This window comes from Lepidothrix coronata, unplaced genomic scaffold (assembly GCF_001604755.1).
Source record: "Lepidothrix coronata isolate B3197 unplaced genomic scaffold, Lepidothrix_coronata-1.0 Scaffold83, whole genome shotgun sequence".
In the NCBI taxonomy this organism is placed as follows: domain Eukaryota; kingdom Metazoa; phylum Chordata; class Aves; order Passeriformes; family Pipridae; genus Lepidothrix; species Lepidothrix coronata.
In genome coordinates this window covers 169,820-186,840 of record NW_016690263.1, presented here as the reverse complement: position 1 = coordinate 186,840, position 17,021 = coordinate 169,820, and the positions used below count along the sequence as shown (strand labels likewise).

Genomic DNA, 17,021 nt, shown 5'->3' with positions numbered 1-17,021 from the left:
CTGCCGCAGGGGGGCTGGCCCACGTAGCTGGAATTATCAGTTATGATAAGTGTGTCTGTTACGACACAGTTAATGCATTTTTAAATGCTTATTTCTAATTACTTGGTCTAAACCACGAGAGCTATTACTATTAAAAGACTAACATAAACTTGCAGGTTTCTCGGGTGATTTTTTTTCTCATTTCTCACAATTGTTTTTTTCCAACTTTATCTAAATTACTAATGGCTTAATTGTTATCAAAAAACAAAAGCGAAATTGACCAGCTGCCTCCAAAAGGTATTTAAGCTGCCTTTGACCTCCAGCTTGCACAGAAAAAGCTTATGGTTCTACCACAGAAGACATGATCCCCCAGCTAATATGACAATAAAGCAGACTGGGGAAAACAATTTGTTAGTCGTATGATTCATTTATTATTCAAATGTAATGATTAATTAAATCCCTACCGATACCCTTACTTTAAAAAAAGAAAACTTACTCTGCTTCATAATTATCACCACTTGAACCATCTCTTCACTACACCAACCTTAAGAAAAGGAGACACTGCAGAAACATTCTTCCACAAATTCAAACTCTAATAACACTTTGTATTTTATTAATTAAATTATTCCATCTTTAACGAAGTATCCAGAGTCTAAAAAGAACAGTCCAGGACTATGAGATTCTTGATTTATACTAAAAGAAATGCTGAAAAAGACTGTATTCAAATTAGCAAATTGAATTCAAGTATAGCGCCCAAGCCAACATAACGCAAATGATTGGAAAGTGATTCTCAACAAAAAGCGGACAGCTAACAAAAGTCCGTATATCAATGCTTTTTTATAAAACCTTTAACAATTAAAAATCATGCTCAACATTTCTAATGCCACCACACAGAAAGGCTTTTTCCCCTCATACAAATAATACATCTACTGCTGAGAAAGGTAGTAGTTTGCAAAGAAATATCACAGTATCAATTTAGTCCTCAGAGAGATCAGATTTATGCTATGTTACTTCAAAAAGAGTATGTTAACTTATCATTAATTCCATATATGCTTAAAACACTCACAACTCTGGATACAGTTAAATAAAACCACAAAAAAGCACCACAAACAATAACAAAAAACACCACCCCAAAAACCTACCCAAGTTTTGATAGCCAGTTACTAATAAGTGAAAGCACTAATTTAGAGGGAGACTCCTACCAACTTAGGAAAGCTCAGGTTCACCTAAGAAGTTTAAGGCTCACTGTTTATAGCTTCCAAAACAACAGGGTTTTTAATCAAATACACATGAAGTTTTTAAATAAAGGAGAAAAACACTCTTTTCTCATAAGAAAAATTTTGAGAAAATTAAATAAACCTAAAAGGCAGTATTTCTATAGGTACATCTATAATTTCTGATTTCAACAGAAGTTGCATAAAAGATATAGCAGTACCTATTATTACTGGGCCATTAAAATCACAGTACTTTGGTCAAGTATCACTGTTCCCCTTTTGGAAAGTTCTGAGAAAAGCAAGCAGCATTCAGAAACATATTAACTTCTCTAAGAAAGTTTTGCATCAAAACTCTGCTTTTAAACCTTTATTTTTTAAACAACAACAACAAAAAATTGTCCACTTAAGAAAGTTGTCACCATCTTACATTTCAGAATACAAAACTGAAAAAAATCCCTATTAAAAAAAAAGACAGGACTTCAGCCAAGTATTCAGCTACTTATTGCTGTAGTTGTAACTCAAGTCCATTGAAACCCTTGTGTTTTGGTCGTTTGTAGCGAAAACATGTTTGGAATACTAGCAGCAATAGAAAACCCCTTTAAAACCTAGACATAGTTACACTGCTGAGTGAAAATTAGCAGAAACCATAATCATTGGAACATAATAAAGTATCCTGTAAAATTACAATTGAATTGGCAGCTAGAAAAACAGGGTTGATTTAAAATGCTAACCCAAAGCCTTATGTGGGCCTATGCCAGTAAAGTCCATTTTCCCCCACTAGATAAAGCCGAGAACTACAACACTACTTGAAACATAACAAATGCAGTCTTCACTCCACTTCATCTCCCCCAGCCTTCTCCAACAGGTAGAATACAGAAGATTGAAATAATGGCCAATTCCAAATTTAGGCGATATGCACAAATATACTGTTGAACAAAGTTTGGACAGCAAACAGTACACCTGAGTTCGGTCATACAAACTAACTTCTGTAAATAGCGTTAGACGAATATATCCATGTCTCTAATATGAATCTAGATGTATTTTCTTACAAAACGCATTAATAGAAATCTCCAAGCAAATACATACCATACAATAGCAAAAGCTTTAAGCCCCATTTAATAAGATGACTTTCAGATTAAAAATAGAAGGCAATTAAGATTTACTCAAAATTACAATTAAGAAAAGCATTCACAGTGCAATATTGAAACTGTCACAAAGTTAAGAAAATACTGATATCAAAGTACAATCACAATGTTAAAGTAGACAAAACTAGCATATCTTGTAAAATTAAAAGGAATGAACACAACATAGGGGACATCTCACATCTCATGTCCCTGCTCTACATATCTCATTTCCTAGTCTTCAGAGTCATAAGCGTGTCTTTTGGACATTGGTAGAAATCTTGTTAAAACTAAGAGGTTCATTCTTCTTTGTAGAACAGATTTCAAAGCCCAGTTACTTCTTGAAGATAGGTTCTTCATCACTGCACAATTTCGAAGTAGTGCAATATTGCCATGATGTGCTGAGGCATGAACACATAGCCTGTGTAGAGTGCCATTCCAACAATGGAAACTAGCATGGAATCTGAATTACAGTTGAGGAAAAAAGCATTTGAAATAGGAAGTGCATGAGACATCACAAACTATAGCATTAAAACTTTACCGGTTACTATCTTATAATGTTATCTTTTTCAATCAGACAAGGTCAACTGCATTCAGAAATTACAGCTATAGGAAGAACCTACTGAATACCCAAAACCAGAACACCGGTAGAAGCAATTAGCTGAATTGCAAAGGATGCCTTGCAAGTTATCCACTGCCTTGTCACAGACACAAGAGGACAGGCCAGAGCACAGGAAGCATGATGGAGAACAGAAAATGGGTACTTAGAAGACACCGGTTTTTACATGCATCTTCTTAGGTGTTGAGCAATTCTGCAGAAGCCAGCCCCATCCGGCCGAGCAGAAAAAAGTCAACCATCACAAAAATCCAAAACAAAACAAAACCACAATAATATGATAGCTGTACTGAATACTACCATTCTTATTTGTGGATGACCTCATTTTTAAGCAGACAGCATTAGATGCTGATCTCAACTTCCTGGAATAGAATGACCAAAGAAATTCAATTTACGATGCACAAAACACATCTGGTGTGAAAGTTGTACTGTTAGCATAATAGTCAGGAAACCTCACATCCATTTCTAGCTTCCAGTGTCCTCTAGGGCTCTAAGTCACTACAATATTTGGTCCGTTTCTCCATCAGTAGTACTTTACTATAGCAGATCACACTGCAAAACAAACTTTACATGAAGCTATTATCTAAAAAATCTTAAGATGACCACTTTATTATCTGCATGCCTAACAGAAGTGAGACAATAGCTTATAAGTATATGTACAACTGGACTTTTGTCAAGCTCTAGGGCTCTTGAAGCTTTATCTAAAAACATTAGATTACTGAAAGATTACATCACTGAAAGCTTAAGGTTTCGGAAATTCAAAAATAATGGAAATTAATAAAAATCTGTTGATTTCATCCAACTACCTGCAGAGATTCAGTAAACTTAGACCAAAGCACTATAAAAAGCACTGGAGATTAACAAGCGTGATAACCCCAGACAGCAGTACTCAGTTTCCGCAGGTGAAACCAGAGGAGCTGTGCATGCTCTGCATCTTCGTGAAATCAAGTCACCACACACAAGTGTAACAAATGCTCTATGACTGACTTCCCTATGGCAGAACAGAGGTATTAGCTGTGCTTATTAGAGCATACTAGCTGCTTAGTGTATTTATAGTCCCGGAAGACAGTAAGAGATACTAAAATGAAGGTCAACACATAAATCCACATTTCCGTATCAGCGCTCTCCTCCGATGCTGGAGCACAAGCAGCAGTGTGACACGCAGCAGAGCCACACACCATTAGCTCCCAAGGCCGTTGTGTCTGCGCTGCAGCCGTGCACCACCTGGCAGACACGGCCCACCCACGGCCAAAGAGTCCGGTCTAAGGACAAAAAAAAGTTTTGCTGATCTGAGATCACAAGCGATACTTGTGCCACTCATTACATTTGTCAGTTATGTGGCAATTACAATATGAGCATTTCATGAAAGTAAATATGCATACACTTTCACTTAAGTTAAAAAGGAAAAAAATATTCATGACTAATATAATGGCAGGGAAAACAAAAATTAAGTTTCCTCAGTGAAACATAAATGGCATAAAAGGAGAAAAGTTAGTTAGCAAGGAATACATTTTGAAGGTAAGAACCCCTAGCTAAAGAACTGTGCACGGTAAGTCTACTAGAAAAGTAGTAAGTTTTATAATCTCCATTTCTACTGACTTGACACAGGAAAAAAATAAATGTCTGATCACACCACTGTAACTTGGGCAACCACTCTTACATAACAAAAGTGAGTTTCTTTACAGAACTGAGCAGTATGTCAGTAAAAGCACCTTCTCACTACTACTTACACCCTTCTCTTTGTTAATGTTTTCATTCATTTCTCTTTGCCTCTCAGCATTAACTGGAGATGGCTCAGGGTCATTCACACTGAAATATCGTTTTAAGTCAAGATCAAAACAGCCACACTTCAGAGATAAATACTTGCAACCCCATAACAATACTTGAGAAAATATACTACTGCTAAAAAAGGACCAAGTAAAGAAGAAAACCTGTAAATAGTCTTGATACAGATGCCTTTACATGAGCATCTATCAAGTTCTTCCACTCCAAAAGAGACAAACTTAACAGTTCGAGGATTAAATACCTATGTAAGAAAAGCCACAAGACAAAGCACCATGAAAACCTAGGCTTGCAAGGTTTTGCAGCGTGCACATTTACTTTCCTCTAGGCAAAAATACAACAGAAAGCACTAAAGACACCTTAACAAAAAAGCTCGGGATTTCAGTACAAAAGCCGGAACTGCCATAACTCTAGAGATATAAACTTGTGCCGCAGGAGAAACGAACTAGGTCGTCAGACGCCCGGACACGGGATGCGAAACAGCTGAATGAGGATTATTCCCAGATCGGGCAACATATTAGTTTGGGAGGGAGAGGAGCTGAGCCCCTGCCTGCGAGGAGGGGACAAGGCTCGGTTCCGAGCGGAGGCTACCGCTCCTCTGCCCACTGCGTGCTCCGGCCGCGCTCGGCACCTCAGGCCGGCTGCCCCCGGCCCCGCGCCGCTCCCCTCCCGGCCCGGCCCGACCCGACCCGACCCGACTCTCCTCCACGCCCGGCAAGCCCCGCCGGGGCAGCGCCCTCAGCACGGCCACGGCCGAGGCACTCCCCCGGCACCGCGCCCGCCGGCCCGGCGGAGCCGCCACACCCGCCCGGCCGCCTCGGGGCAGCCCCAGAGCCGCCGCCGGGCAGAGCGGGGGCGGTGGGCAGCCCCCAGCGCCGCGCACACACACACACTCCGCCAGAAGGATACTGAAAACGGTGCGTTCCCAGGGCTCCAGCATGTAGAGCGCGGTGACCAGCAGGTACTGGTAGTACAGCCACGACATCTGCTTCAGCGCCGACACCAGCGCCATGGCGCTCCCCGCCGCCAGCGGCACCGCGCCGGGCCCAGGCCGAGCGCAGCCGGGGCGGTGCAGCCGGGACAGCCCTCCCCCGGCCCCGCCCCGCGCCCGCCGACGCGGAGAGGCCGCGGCCTGTGGGGCCTGCACGGGGCGGTACCGGTGATCCCACACCCCGACAGAACGTCTGGAGCACCCCCGGCACACCGGTACCTCGGCCCTCCCCGAGGAACGCCCACATCGGGCCCGATCTCATTACATTACGCGGCTGGCGCTGAACCCGGTAACCTGCCAGCCCGAGTCACACCTCCTGTTCAAATTTGATCTGGGAATCGCGGCAGACCCGAAGCCGGTGCTCGGCAAGGCCCACGGGAGGCATGTTAAAAATGCTCTGCACAGGCCTTCGGTTTCGTTGTCAGACGGTAAAGCCCACCCAAAAACATGGCTCGGATAAATGCGACCTTAAGATCGGCCAACTGTGATGACATTGATCCGTATGAATAGAAAAAAAAAAAGAGGTGATAGATCAACTGTTTACTGTGACTGTTGCTAACTTTTCACTTCCCTAAGGCACTTGGAGCCAGAAACCAGAGGGTGTGGGACACCCCTGCCCTGACTGCTAATTTGCCTAAGATCAATAAGAAATTCCCAGAGAGCAGTTTGGGACTACATGATTAGGAAGGCTCTTGACAGTTTATACTGCCACTCTAGAAGGCACGAGTTGAAAGCCAGCTGGAAAGGGATGTACACAATCATCAGGCACCTTAACTAAGCAGAGCATGCATTGCAACCACCAGGCAGCAGGTCCAGGTCACCAGCCAGGACCTCATTTGCCAAGTGTGCACACCGTAGCCGCCGATTAGAAACTGAAGTCGACCCACTATACTCACTCTGCTTGGTAAATCAATTTGCAGTTATGTCACTGAGCAGTGATTCTGTTCCTGCAGCCACCCCACCGCTACCTTCACCTGTGCTGTTTGTACAATGAAAAACAAGGAAATACAACCACAGGAGGATGCACATATGAGTTATTTACACAGCTGCAAAATAAAACTACAGGACCAGGAGATTACTGTGAAAAAGAAGAGCAGCTGGCAGACAGAACTTAAGACTCTACTATTTCATGTGGCAGGAATCTGAAAAGGGATTTAATTCACCCAGAAGATATTTAGACACACTTTGCAGATTTATTAAAAGACAAGTAGAAATGAGAGCACTCACAGTTAATACCCCCACACAACTGCCTACAGGAGCTGTTGCCCCTACCCAAGACTGCCGTTGCTTTTTGCAATTGCTGCTGGAGGAGCCCTGTGTTCGTGTAGCTGCTTGAAAAGGCAGTGGTAATCATGAAAGGCGCCTTTCTGTAGAAACATGTCCAAAGTTCAAGGACAAGTGGGGTATTCAGCACAAGTAAAGCATTATTCCCATTCTAAGCTGCAAGAGCATTATCAACATGGAGCAAACAAGTCCCAGTCCTGTCTGCTCCTATGATTTCTAACAAGGAGCTCTGCAATTCAAGTGGTAAGGCAAACAAACCTCAGCAGCAAGAAAGGACCTGGGATAAGAGCAAAGGTAATATCTAGAGGTGTGCTGTCTTCAAAATCCCCCACTGCATCTGCCCTAACACCCCAGGTGGGTGGCCCCTTACACTTTTTTGGTGTGGTGCATCTTCATGAGAGGTTTTTTTGCTAGTTAGCCCCTTCAGAAAATGGACAATATTCCTATGTATAGAGTTTCCCCTCCTTCACCAGCTCCGTTTTACCCCTGCTTAGGGACTGTCATCACTTAGTAATAATCCTGATACCACCCACATCAATTCTTGAGCCCTTGAACTACATTCCCATGTGCTCATGTTTCCAGCAGGTCAGTGCCAAGACCCTTAACCTAGAGAGCCTTCATGCTTCACCTGGAACATGAAGAGAGCTACATCGAGGCCAGCATGCCTGAAAGCACAGACCATATGCTCTGTATCACATCTGTTCCTCCATACTTCTACCAAGAAGAAACAGTTCTTCGTACATTCAAAATTTTCCTTATGCACCTCCTGGCTCATGGCACACAGTAATAATTTCTCTCACTTTAAATGATCCCACAGCTATCTAAGACTGCAAGTCGGACACTCCACTAAGGAGTCTGACTAGTAGATAGCAAAACTGAGATTGAGATCTTGTTTCAGGCATATCCCAAACCTCAGAACCCACATGGCTCCATTTTATTTGTAGGTTGCACATGCAGAGGAAGGCACATCATACTGGCCAACCAATTAAGTGTTCAGCAGCTGCATCAACAGTTCTGTACTTCATCAAGCAGAAGATAAGTTTCTGCTGACTTGAAAATAGTAATTCAATGTTTTTCTCATGTAATCCTGACAGAAGAACCAACATGTTTATTTCTTCCTAATCTCATTAACAGTGTAGAACGAGTGTGTGTAGATTAGTAAAATACTACACCAGGGACTACAAAAGGTAACCAAAGAGTCACAAGATTTTATTATAATCTAAGGCACAAAAGAAGTATGTTCTTCCGGTTCTTGCCTCCTAAGTTCAAATATTTCTGACAATTCCTCAAAGCACATATAACAAATTATTCCTGGTACTATTACAACAAAAAGCACAAAGATGAGATTTTTTTTCAGACCATTGTTCAAAGTAAACTTAAAAACATATCAGGCTATAGAGAGGAGATTTACTATAAAAAACAAGAGTTCACCTCTTAGGCATACACCTGGAAGAAGAGAGGGAAGGATCCGTTGTTAACTATGCAGTGGCTTCATAAATATCAAGTAGCAGAAGCTCTTTATGCTTCCATAAAGAAGATGTAAATGTACTAAAGAAACAGAAAAAGCATGCAAATTAGCTCTATGGACATAGATCCGATCATAAATTTCTTCTTAAAATGTGTCATCGTAAGGAAAAAGGACAATAAAGTTCAGTACTTTCCTCATATACATATTTATATGTAGAACACTCAGCTGTATTATTAGACATCAATATGCTGATTTAAATGATCCATTGCAGAACAATCCATGCCAGGAAACTCCATATAAGCTCATTTTCCTCTCTATATAAATGAAGTTTCAACTTTTTGAGATCTTAGTGAATGAAAAATCCAAATACGGTGACAATTCCTTCTTTATCAAAGTGTCCTGGTTTTGGCTGGGACAGAGTTCCTAGTCTTCTCAGTAGCTTGGATTTAGTATGAGAAAAATGTTCTCACGAACACTCTGATGTTTTGGTTGTTGCTAAGTGGTACTTTTCCTAAGTCAAGGACTTTTCAGTGTTTCATGCTCTGCCAGTGAAGAGCTACACAAAAAGCTGGGAGGGAGCATGGCCAGGACAGCTGACCAAACTGGCCAAAGGAATATTCCATACAATAGAATGTCATGGCTCCGTATATAAACAGGGGGAGTTACATGGAAGGGGGTCGACTGCTGCTCAGGGACAAGCTGGGTATCAGTCAGCAGGTGGAGAGTTGTGTTGTGGGTGGGTTGACCCTGACTGGATGCCAGGCACCCACCAAAGCCGCTCTATCACTCACCTCTGCAAGTGGACAGGAGAGAAAACATAGGGAAAGATCCATGAGTTGAGATAAGGATCAGGAGCGATCACTCATCGCTGTCATGGGTAAAACAGACTGAACTTGGGAGATATTAATTGAATTTATTACTAACAAAATCAGAGCAGGATAATGAGAAGTAAAATAGATCTTAAAAAATCCTTCCCCCCACCCCTCCCTCCTTCCCTGGCTCTACCTCCTCCCACCCAGTAGTGCAGAGAGATGGGGAATGGGGGTTACAGTCAGTTCATCACACATTCCTGCCACTGTTCAGGGAGAAGAGTCCTTTCCCTGTTCCAGTGTGGGGTCCCTCCCACAGGAGACAGTCCTTCACAAACTTCTCCAATATGAGTCCATCCCATAAGCAACAGTTCTCCACAGACTTCTGCAACATGGGTCACTTTTCCACAGGGTGCAGTCCTTCAGGCACAAGCTGCTCCAGCATGGGTCTCACAGAGGGTGACAAGTCCTTCCAGGAAACCTGCTCCAGCGCGGGCTCCTCTTTCCATGGGTCCACAGGTCCCTGCCAGGACCCTGCCCCAGCATGGGCCTCCCATGCGGTCACAGCCTCCTTTGGGCACCTGCTCTGACTTGGGCTCCTCCACGGGCTGCAGCTGCATCTTTGCACCCCTGTGGACCTCCATGGGCTCCAGGGGGACAGCTGCTTCACCATGGGCTGCAGAACCTCAGCTCCAGCGCCTGGAGACCTCCTCCCCCTCCTCCTCCACTGACCTTGGTGTCTGCAGAGTTGTTCCTCTCACACATTCTCACTCTGCTCTTCTCTGGCCACAACTACTTCTGTGCAGTAACTTTTTTCTTTCTTAAATATGTTATCACAGAGGCATTACCACCATTTCTGACTGGCCCAACCTTGACTAGCAGTGGGTCCATCCTGGACAGCTGGCACTGGCTGTCAGATATGGAGGAATTTTCTAGCAGCTTCTCACAGAAGCCATCGCCACTACCAAAAGCTGGCCAGGCAGTAGTGCATCACTTACTTTCCCTCCCCTTACTCTTATCATCATCATAATCATATTTGGTTTCAGCTATTAAATTGTTCTTATCTCAACCCATGAGGTTTACCTTTTTTTCCAAATTTTCCTCCCCACTGAGGGAGGGGGGAAGTGATCAAGCAGTTGTGTGGCTTAGTTGCCAGCTGAGGTTAAACCACAACACAAACCTACCTGTGTGCAAATCTACCAAGAACACAAGCCTAAGGACACCCAACATGCTGACTTAGAGTTGTTTATCCCATGCCATATAAACATGATCAGTGCAGCTACAGAGAACCAGTTACTGTACAGTATTTATTCCAAGGAGCAGTTCTAATACATACTCAGATAATGGATAGTATATATACAGGGAATGATCATCATATACAGATCTTACATGATATTTACAAAATTTTAAATCACCAATGATGCAACCACCTGACGGTAGAAAAGAATATTGCTCTCAAATGCACGCAGTTAACTGTATTCCTTTCATAAAGTTTCCAAAAGTCCAACCATTAGAAAGTTCTCTGATGAAAATGCACATTTACAAGACCACAGTTTAGAAAGGCTAACATGCCTGCATTTCTGACACTTCCTACATTCTTAAAACAGTGCAGTAATTTTTCCCCCTGCATTTGCACATTAGGAGTGGCTGGCTAGAACATTGAAGAAGTGAAAAACTTCATCTTTATCCATTACTGCCACTTCAGTTGAGCATTCAGTACATAATACTGGATGATATACTTCCTCCTCTTCTTGATTTGATTGTACAGAGCTAGTTTCTTTGCTGTGCTTCATTTTCTTACTTCTGCTCTTTACCTTCTTTCTGTATTTCAGTATTTCCTCTTTGTTAACAACGCAGTTCATCACAAACATTGCTCTGTACTGTGTTTTGTAAGATTCATGTCTATGGAGAAGGGGAGAAAATCTGTTACCATCACTGAAAATGTGATTAAAGATACAAAGTACTATGACAAAGAGCTGAAAGCCAAATAAATATGACATTCTATAAACAGAAGTCACAACTACAAAAGTAATAAAATCATAGAATTGCAGCCATCTGTTATGTTTTTAAGGCATTTTTTAAAAAAATGCTGGCTGTTGCTGAAATAACCAGCCTGGAGTACAATGGTACTGGTACTGCAGAATTATGCATTGCTACATATAGCTGGCAATAGGCAAAAGATCAGGAGTGCAAATGACTCAGCTACTGGCACTGACATCCTAAAATGTCTTGCAAGCCTGCAATTCCTTATTTATAAATAACAAGCATTAAGACATCACACTAGAAAAAGCATGTCTATAGTAAAACATAAAATGCCTTTTCAGCTGTCATCAGTCTTAACAACTGTATATCTGGAGCATGCAGCAAAACTCAGGGCTTTTGTTCAATTTAACACAATGTCCCTAGGGTGCAGTTTTACAGCAGCTTAAACCGACATAACAGTGGCTGCAGAAGTCCTACCTTGACTTCTGCTAGCTTTACTGCTAGCTTTACTGCTTGTATAATGTTGTGCTGAGCTATTTCAGTTGATTAAGCCGAGGAAAGACCAGTTTGGCAATAAAAATTGAGAGTTTTCTGTTAGCTTAGCAAACTGAAATACTTAATTATAGAACAGGGTCAGGAAGTACCAGTGCCAGCAAAGCAGAGAAAAACAGCACCCAGTAGATGATTTAAGGCTGCTGTGGAATTTCATCCTCAATCATCAAAAATACTCAGTAAATAATAAGTAGCTTATTCCTCATTTCACAAGATTTTTTTCTCCTGTTACTCTCAGTTCAAGAGTCCTCTCCTTAGCATAGGGTAGGCAGCACTAACTAGATTTGCGATGAAGATACTGGAGAGCAGCAAACACAGTATGGATTCTCATGTAAATCCTTTCCTGGCACTTTTAAATGTAACTGAAAACCACAACTGTTAAGACTCAAACCAAGTAAGAATTCAGTATCTTGATTTTGCTTAATCCTCCTTTAACAAGGCTCTTTTACACAAAAATAACCTGTAATAGTTTCATGCCTCTGAACATCAAGCAAACAGGTACAGATATATATCCAAAAAAACCTCAATCTGCCTGAACTACCTGCTTAGTCCACAATTATTTTTTTTTTTAAAAGTTTACCTTGTCCACTTTAGTAAAGTTCTACCTTATTCTTCCACATCTCCCCATTGTAGGTTAAAGTGATCATCATTCTTACAAACCAGCATCCAGCTCTAAACCTGATTCACACCTACCTGCCTTCTCTTTATTAGTGACATTTTCCAAGACAGAATTGATAAAATCCGTTGATCAAACTGAATACAATAAAAATACTCCTGACTGAAAAAAGACATTTTACAAAAAGACCCTTATTGTTCACTAGTTACCTCTGGCAGTCCAGGCATAATGTTGTCATGCAAGCAGGGCAATTCAAAACAGCATCACTATTGGGGACAGGTGCAGGTTTTGCCTGCTGCCGTTGTGGAGCTCTTCTTTGGTTACGGTACCTACCAATGCAAGAAAGGAGGAAGGAGAGACAAAAAATTAATTACAGGCCCTTGCTGTTGGTCATATCAAGTCAACTGTCAAACCTTTCTTACATTAAAATACACCATAAATAAAGCAGGGGGAAAGCACATACCAGTATCTTTTCATTTACTTTGTACAGATAATTTTCATTTGGGGAGACAAATACACTGGCATGAGAATTTGTGCCTGATAACCCTCTCCTCTGACAAAGGAGGTATCTCAAGTGCAATCTCTGCAGGCAACATACATTAATATTATCTTATTCAAAAGATATACATGGAGAATTTTACTTCAGCTGCAACAACCATTTTTCTACTTTACCCTTCAAAACACCCTCAGTAAAGCAGATTTGTGCTGTTCCTATTTAATCTGAACATTTTGTGGCTTGCTAAATTCAAAGTTTCAAAAAATTTCCAAAAATTTCCAAAACTAGAAACACAGTATTTAGTAGGAATAGATATTAATTAACAACCAAATTATCTTACAACTTTTAACTCACAGCATGGTTCTTTAGATGAGATCTACAGACAAAACTGGCTTACAGAAGTTGGAAATCTTGATTTTAAAAATTGCAAGTTTTGTGCAGTTTTACTCAACTTCCATTACATACACATTAAACATTTTATGGGCTTCTAAATTTCATATGCTGTAAGTTATAAATAAAAAATAGTTTCGCTGGATGGACTTGACTGCACTGGCTTTTTCTCTACATTCACCATTTTCATTTAAAATTCTCAGTTGATATTAAGCAGCCAAGGATGGTCTCTTACCCTCTCCTCTGTGAGTCTACCCACTCTTGGTCTCTACTGTCTTCCTCTGGGTCATATAGCAGTTCATCATTGGAAAGAATCCGACGTTGCTGATGTTTTCTGTTTTTCCGGACATCGTGTGTATCTGGAAAGATTTGTGCAAGAATGTGTTACATCCATCAGGCATATGATAATTCTCTACTTAAATTATCAAAATATTTTTTCAATTTTCCTTTTCCATCCTCACAATAAATTTAAACTGAAACTTAAAGGTCTAGCTCATCTCTCCTCCAAATAGATAGCCCCAAAGCATTAACACACCTTACATACACTGGGATACATCATCAAGTTGCAGGAACTACACTGAGATTATATAGGCAAGTAATTCCCCCTAAAAGGCTTCCTTCAGGAACAGCCTCTTGACCCTCCCAAGAGAATTCTACAGGGTCTGAGAGTGAGAAGTACCATAAAGATGCCCTCCTCTCTCCTCTGTCATTTACCTGTTTTATCTTCATCCTCTGAATCAGAATCAAAGTAAATATCATCATAGTATTTTGAAGTGGTGGCAGGTCCAGTCTGCCCAGTACCTGACGAAGTACCTATGGGTGCAATTAGAGAAAGAAATGGTAGGAACACGCCAACAAAAGGACAGCAAGTACACAGCCCAGAACAAACCTTCACTTTCGTTACTCTATCCAGAGTGCTCTGCTCTATCTGGGTGTGTTAAGTAACAGCTCTCCCAATTTATTCCCATATCCTGATCATCCACATCACTTGTGTTATTTCACTTACAGGTGAAAGCTGCAAAGCTACTCCTTCCCTCTGAGATGAACCTCAGGAAGGTTTAAAGGAAGGTTTCTCCCAAGGTACACTCCCTTTAGGCACAGAGAGCACCACAACAAATATGCCTATCTCTGCCCTGTGTAATACACACAAGACACTCCACAAATCTTTAGTCATGTGAAAGAAATACAGGTGTAGCACATTGTTTCACAAACTTTGATTACAATAAAATTCACTAAAAAAGTCTCCCAAAATTTCAGGGCCACAGAAGTTCAAAAAAGACCTAGATGAACCGCCAAACACATGCATCATGGCCTCTCTGCACCAAAACTCCTATCCTGTGCTGTATGGATGTGGTGGTGTAAATATTGCTATATATTCTTAACCGAACAAAATCATATTTGGCCACTAACATAAATAAAACTAATAAACACGTTGAATGCAGAGTCAAGTCCCCAGACTGATGTGACTACTACATTGATTCACCAGGACATTAAGAACACTTCGCAAGTTGTTTTGTAATAAGTAAAAACATACACTAGTCAAATGCCAAAGCATCCATCTCTTGCACTCATAATATACAAACTCCAGAACATGGGTATCTTCAATACAGTTTTACTATTTGCTGCAACAATTATGAGCGGGTAAGGGAGGAAGCGATCAATATTTTTCCTGTTTCCCCCAACCGATTCAATATACCAGATGCTATTCCTTTCTTCAAGAAAGGCCTCCAAAGCTTGACAGCCATCCGGAGCCACTAGATAAAGTACAAGAGACTGCAACCTGCTCAAGAGGCTTCTAAACACGCATGAAAGAACTTAAAGAGATATTGGAAAAAAGGAGTCTGACCTAACAGAAAGAAATCATACTAAAGCAAGTAATCAGAAGTTCAAAACCACCAAAACTGAAGTCTTAAAAAAATGAAAAAAAAAAAAGCATTCACTGAAACAGCACCTTGTGATCATTTCCACAGGCACCATCAGCCATTTTAAGACTTTTCCCTTGGCTTCAAAAAACTCAACTATCACTGCATACACAGCCTCCCTAGCCATGAGCATACTACATTAACTTCACTTAACTCATGATTTTTATATGCAAGCAGCTGTTAAGCATGATTTACCCATTTCTGGTGATTTCCATTTGCCTTCCATAGTCTTCATGGTGGTGTTCAGTTCTGCTTCCATCTCCTTTTGGAACTCATCATCACTGGAAGACTCGCTCTCCCCAGTCAGGCACTCTCGTATCAGCTTCCGCTTCTGGTCAGGAGTGCCGTGTAGGAGCACAGCCACCTCATCCTCTGAGCTACAAACATTTAAGCGTTACACACCTAATTGTTGCAACCAGTTTAAAACACAGACGTAGTGACTTGGAGAACAAACACCTGAATTGTGTGGGTTCACTAGGAAACATTTACTCATATATTTATGGAAAACGTACTTATTAAAAGACTTTATTAGCTTGGTGATATTAAAACTCTGGTTTAAACGCAAAGGAGCTTCAGCCGACTGTGTCCCTGCAGCTCCCACTCCGCGCAGGAGCCGTTTTAACACACCGCCATCGGTGCGGTCAGAAACGCGAATACGCCGGTTCCAGGGAAGGAAATCCCGCGGCTATTGCGAGGCCGATCCTCCTGCACCCCGCCAGCGGCCCAGGCCCGGGGGGAGCCCCGGCGCACAAGGCGCGGCCTGGCCCAGCGCCCGGGCCCGGAGACGCCAGGCGAGAGCAGGACCCCTGCCACCGGCCCGAGCCACCCCGCGGCCCGCAGCTCCAGGCACCCCGGGCTCGCCCGCACCTGCTGAGAGCCCGCTCATCGTCGCTGGGCTCCTCCACCACGTACGGATCGTCCTCCTCCCACAGGCGGCTCATGGCGGCATCCGCCACAATCCCCCTGCCAGGCCCGGCCCCGCCCCTTCCGCGCGGCCCCGCAGCTTCCGGCGGCCGAGCCCGCCCGGCCCCGCCCCCGCCCCGCCCCCTCGGCCCGGCCCCGCGGATCCCGGGCGGCCCCGCCGGTCTTTTCCCTTTGCTCCTTGGAGTTGCAAGCCTTCGGGTCACGTTTTAAGCACTTTGCTCCGGCGTTACCGAGCCGGGATTAGAGTTTTAAGAGACACACCCAATACCAAGAGGATTGAAAAAAGTTTAATGAGCTAGTAACACTGAACAGCAAAAACTAACCTAAAAACTGTTCCCACATCCTACTTAAAATATTTACAATTTTGGTAACTGTATATACATTGTCATCTTTGTCCCTTATAGTCTATTTATAGATGAGTTCCTTAGGAATTATACCTGTTATATTTGGGAGATGAACAGCACAGTATTAGTGCAATAGGCATTGGTGGGAATACTCTGGACTAGGCGAGTTGCCAAGAGCCATTGGGCAATGGCCATCGAAGCCTGAGGTGATGCGTACACGAATCAACACACAATGCAAACTCCTCTGCAATGTTCTGATGTGCAAGGCAGCAGGGTAAGTATACTACACTGTGCAATTCACCTTATTTGAGAAAAAAAACAAAACAAAACAAATCTTTCACCTCTGGTACAGGGCATCTGTAACCACAGAGACATTGACTTACACTGATCTGCACTTCCAAATATACCATTCACCCAAAATTCTGCTGCTCCACTGAAGGCCTACAAACCCATATAAAGCAGCAATCCCACTGTGAAGAGCAATTCATCAAGTCAAGCCTAATTTTACAACATCTTGAAACTACACAACA

General features: G+C 42.3%; 2 protein-coding genes across 2 annotated transcripts; both read right to left on the bottom strand.

Annotated features, from left to right (window-relative positions):
- Positions 1-1,531: 1,531 nt before the first annotated feature.
- Positions 1,532-5,799, bottom strand: SPTSSA (serine palmitoyltransferase small subunit A). The gene is made up of 2 exons (XM_017820496.1): positions 5,622-5,799; positions 1,532-2,777 (listed from the first exon to the last, which is right to left on the bottom strand). The coding sequence occupies exons 1-2, from the start codon at positions 5,722-5,724 to the stop codon at positions 2,674-2,676; spliced, it is 207 nt and encodes a 68-aa protein (XP_017675985.1). The 5' UTR covers positions 5,725-5,799; the 3' UTR covers positions 1,532-2,673.
- A 4,745-nt stretch (positions 5,800-10,544) lies between these two features.
- Positions 10,545-16,201, bottom strand: EAPP (E2F associated phosphoprotein). Its single transcript, XM_017820473.1, has 6 exons — positions 16,091-16,201; positions 15,419-15,600; positions 14,016-14,114; positions 13,537-13,660; positions 12,625-12,744; positions 10,545-11,166 (listed from the first exon to the last, which is right to left on the bottom strand). The coding sequence occupies exons 1-6, from the start codon at positions 16,162-16,164 to the stop codon at positions 10,902-10,904; spliced, it is 864 nt and encodes a 287-aa protein (XP_017675962.1). The 5' UTR covers positions 16,165-16,201; the 3' UTR covers positions 10,545-10,901.
- Between the last annotated feature and the right edge of the window lie 820 nt (positions 16,202-17,021).

Coding starts and splice junctions, on each gene's coding strand:
- SPTSSA (XM_017820496.1), bottom strand. CDS start 5,724: ATGGCGCTGGTGTCGGCGCTGAAGCAGATGTCGTGGCTGTACTACCAG. Junction 2,778..5,621: donor CTGGGAACGCACCGTTTTCA/GTATCCTTCTGG, acceptor ACTGTAATTCAG/ATTCCATGCTAGTTTCCATT.
- EAPP (XM_017820473.1), bottom strand. CDS start 16,164: ATGAGCCGCCTGTGGGAGGAGGACGATCCGTACGTGGTGGAGGAGCCC. Junction 13,661..14,015: donor AGAGGATGAAGATAAAACAG/GTAAATGACAGA, acceptor AAATCTTTCCAG/ATACACACGATGTCCGGAAA. Junction 11,167..12,624: donor TTATGCCTGGACTGCCAGAG/GTAACTAGTGAA, acceptor CCTTCTCCATAG/ACATGAATCTTACAAAACAC.